The following is a 4,377-nucleotide window of genomic DNA, read 5'->3' as shown; positions in this document are numbered from 1 at the left end:
CTGTCTCTGCAGGTTCCGCTTGAGGGTAATAGGCAGTAGACATGTAATGTTTAAGTCCTAAGGCCTGAATCTCTCTCTTCCACTGATTACTACAGAATTGAGAACCGTGGTCCGTCAATAGAATTTCAGCTCGTGGACACAGTTTGAGAAACTGTTTCAATTTTTGTAAGGCCGTGTGTGTGGTTGCGCGACGACATGCAAAAAGACCAATTAATTTGGAGAAAATGTCAACAAATACAAGGATGTATTGGACACCACCAATACCTCGCACTAGTGGTCCACAGAAATCAGCTGCAATGAACACACCAGGCTTTTCAGGAATAATTGAGTTTAGTGGCCCACACATGTAGGTGTGCGGGGCAGTAGCCTTCTGACAAATGGCACATGACCCGCAGTATTTCCTTATCTGCTCTCTCATCTTTGGCCAAGTGTATGTTTCGACGAGCTGTGGTATCAGCTTCGAAGCAGATAGGTGCCCACTTTCATCGTGGTGGTACTGCAGAAGTGGTCGAACCAAAACTTCTGGTATACAAATCTTTACACCATCCTTATCTCTTTTACATAATCTTCCACTAAACAAAATATATTCGTGATGCTGACTCTTTATTTTCTTCGACGTTTCGGCACTCTGTGTCGCCTTCTTCAGAGGACCGTAAAAGGCATCTGATGATTGCAGTTCTGGCAACACTGCAATTAACTTCCGAAGTTCACACGGAACTTCCTCTAACAATGACATTAATGTCTCACGTAACACAGGCTTACTGTCAAAATTTGTCACCTTACTAGACTGTACTGGGTAGCGTGAATGATAATCCGCTTTATTGTCTCTTGATCGAACAAATTCGAATGAAAAATCTAAATTCGCGAGCCCTAAGGCCCAACGTGTGATACGTTGATTCGTCAATCGACAATGTAAAATGAACTTTAATGATAAGTGATCGCTGCGAACTCTAAATTTCCTTCCTATCAAATAATATTTGAATTTAGCGACACCCTCTACTAAGCTCAAAAGTTCCTTCTCAGTAATCGAGTACGCCCTCTGCGCACTATTGAAGACTTTTGAAGACATCCCAATGATCCTGTCTTCTCCATTGTCGTCTATCAGATATAGGATACTATTACAACTCCTATCACTTGCATCCACTTCTAAAATGAATTCTTTATCAGGAAGTGGTTTCTTTAAAACGATTTCTTCTTGAAAAATCTCTTTTATTTTTACCAAGGCATCATCATGCACTTTTTCCCATTTAAATTTCGTATTCTTCTTCAGAAGGTCAAATCGTGGAATTAGTACCTCAGAATAACGATTACTGAAGGGACGATAATGTTGGAGGAAACCTATCAACTGTCTAACTTCCTTCACCGTCTTTGGAGGTCTAAAATTTACTACTTTCTCCATCTTTTCCCTGTCTTTTCTGATTCCTTCAGCAGACAACTCGAAACCTAAAAGTTTGACATGTGTGCGTGCAAAAACTCATTTCTTTAATCTGAGCGTTATTCCGCCAGTTTCCAGCCTAGTGAAAACTTGGTCTAGATGGTCTAAATGCTGTGTAAAATTGTATGAGCCTACCGCTAGGTCTTCGACGTATGTTTGACAAAAGCTCTTTACATCATCTCCTAGTACTAAATCAAGTGCCCTTATACAGGAAGACAGAGACGTCTTCGTACCAAATGGTAGTCTGACGAAGCAATACGAAATGCCTTCGTGCACAAATCCTAGATACTTCTGAAATTCCTCTTTTACACGTACTTGAAAGAAAAAATCGACTGCATCGAAAACAGAGTAAATATTTTTGTCGCTCAACTCTTGTAAAACGTCAATGGCGGGGATTGGTTGGTCTGTTTCTGCCAAAGTGACCCGTGAAAGAGGGCGCCCGTCGATACATAGGCGTAACTTCCCATTCTTCTTCGGTACTACTACTAGTGAATTGCTATAAGGCGTGGCAGCCTTTTTCACTATTCCCCATGCTAGAAAACGATTAATCTCATTCCTGACCTGATTCTGATAACAATGTGCAAACGGGAACATTTTCGAACGAATCGGTTTTGTGTCGGTTAGATGTATCTCATGTTCATAACCTCTAATGCAACCGGGTCTCTCATCAAACAGCTGTTTATGTCTTATGAGGAGGGAGGTGAGTTCTGCTTTCTGAGAATCAGTGAGATCAGTGTAGCCATCTACGTGCTCTTTTATATCACGCTCACTCGCGCGCGTTTGAAAATTTTTCCACTCTTCTGGTGAAAATACGGTTCTGGCCAATTCTGTGGGCGTCGGGTATCCTCTAACCTGCGACTTTACGGGTTGGTTGCTCTCAATTAGCCTATTCTTCCCTATCTCCGTACCCATCTCATGATTGCCAACTTGTCTACCTCTTACAAGTGAATAACCGTTACTTGGATCTCCGCCTTCGAGATCATCAAAACTAAAAATCTCCTCAATATTTCTTAGCACTAGATCTTCATTTGATATTTCGACGTCTTTGAAACTTACATCTACTTCTACTGGCTTCTTCAAACTGAACACCCCTCTCCCATAGTCTAACACAGCGTCAGTCTCAGCAAAGAACTGAGAACCAAGAATCAACTTTCTATTTAACCCTTGCACTACTAATGACACAGTTTCAAACTCTTCTCCATTGATTGTTACTTGCAATAAAATCTGACCAAGAATCTTAGCCACATTACTTCCGAATGCTGATGTGACTTTCATATTATTTGTTCTAAGGAACGCAGGTCTGGGGTTACTATTCTGTACTGTTTGCCACAATTCACTACTGATCGCGTTGATACTCGAACCTGAGTCCAACAAGCTAAGTACCGGTTGAGCGAACACGATAACTTCAATTTCTGGTAAAGTTATCACGTTATTTCTAACAACTAGGTCATCACTAGTATCTAATAAACTATCAAAAATAGCATTTGCTTGATCATATTCTGTTCGCTTCAACAGTATTACGTTTCCATTTCTCAATCTCAATTCTAATTTCTCACTATTTGTATCAAAATTAACTAAATTTTCCTTAAAATGATTTTTCTCAATAATTTCCTGGCACTGATTACAATTATCACTAGCATTTTCATTTACTTCTTTGACCAATGTCTCATTTTCATCTATTTCATTTCTCGAAATTTCCAGCACACATTCAGTTACATCATTCGACCTCATTGGGGTGTAATCGCTATCCTGAGATTCCACGCTAATGGGATTCCAAATGTGTGCCGAATGTCCTCAGCTACGAGAAACATTCATGACACGCCCATTGTTGTCGGACTGTACTTGTCTCGAAGTACTTGCCCGAGTCTCGTCTCGTGTATCGTACACTTCAAGAACTTGTATCTGTTCATCTCTACTGTTTCTCATCTGGTGGTTAGGCCTATTCCTATTGCCTCTGTTGCTACCTCTTGTACCTCGGTACGAACTAGTTCCGTTACCTCTGAATCGATTCTGTCGGCATTCATTACGAGGATTACTACTAGGCTCACAATTCTCATTAGATCGTTCTAGCCTGCCCCTACTATTTCTAGTATACGGCCCCTGCTGTGTTCTGTTACGTCTCGTATTCCGTTTGAAGTTCCCCCCTGCTGATTGATTGTTTTCTGTCACTTCAATCATGTTCATGTTTCGACGCTGCTGGTTATTACCGTTCTCCCTGTGCGTTAATTGTACTTCATTCACTAACGTGAGCAGCTCTGAGATGCTTTGTGGCTTTGCACTAATCAAACACCTACAGATCCACTGAGGAAGCTGTCTCGGTAGTAATTTCAAAAGATTTTGTTCGGACAAGGGAGGGTCCAAAACAGCATTTCTCTGCAGCTGAGTGAGAAGGTACTCACTCGGCTGTCTGAAAATTCGAGGGTCATAATGACTCATTAGCAGGGTTGCACGCAAGGACGCTAAACGATCGGAGCTTAAGTAGTTTTTCTTAAATTCCTCTATGAAACTAGTATAATCGGTGATCTTGTGTTGCATCACTTTGTACCATTGTAGACTGATTCCTCTTAACGAGCGTGTTAAGGAGCTCAGTCTATGCTCTGGCGCTACTCCAGTTAGCTCGAAATAATTATCTAAATCTACTAGATAATTATGGGTAGCTGATTCGTCCTCATTTCCATTGTATGTCGGTAGTTTCAGGTCTCTGTGCAAGAACGAGTTCATTGCAGTGGCAAGTTGGGCAGCTTCGCCACTACTTTGAACTGTGTGAACGCTTCCGTGTCCTCCCACACGCGATGTTGATGGCACAGTTCCCTACTATTACTCGACAACACTACGGGCGGGGCTAACAAATAGCTAGAACGAGACGACAACCCGTCTCGTGCAGTTAGTAGCGTCTCTATCTCGAGTCGTGAACTCTGTTTTACTTTCTGTATCTCACGAGA

General features: G+C 41.6%; 1 protein-coding gene across 1 annotated transcript; it reads right to left on the bottom strand.

The window, feature by feature from the left end:
* Positions 1-1,474: 1,474 nt before the first annotated feature.
* LOC145679327 (uncharacterized) lies at positions 1,475-3,166 on the bottom strand. The gene has a single exon (XM_081749912.1). It carries the CDS (start codon positions 3,164-3,166, stop codon positions 1,475-1,477), a length of 1,692 nt encoding a protein of 563 aa, XP_081606038.1.
* Positions 3,167-4,377: the final 1,211 nt, after the last annotated feature.

This window comes from Thermobia domestica, chromosome 2 (assembly GCF_964235325.1).
Source record: "Thermobia domestica chromosome 2, izTheDome1.hap1.1, whole genome shotgun sequence".
Lineage (NCBI taxonomy): Eukaryota > Metazoa > Arthropoda > Insecta > Zygentoma > Lepismatidae > Thermobia > Thermobia domestica.
The sequence above is the reverse complement of the archived record's forward strand: the minus strand, read 5'-3'. Positions and strand labels throughout refer to the sequence as shown.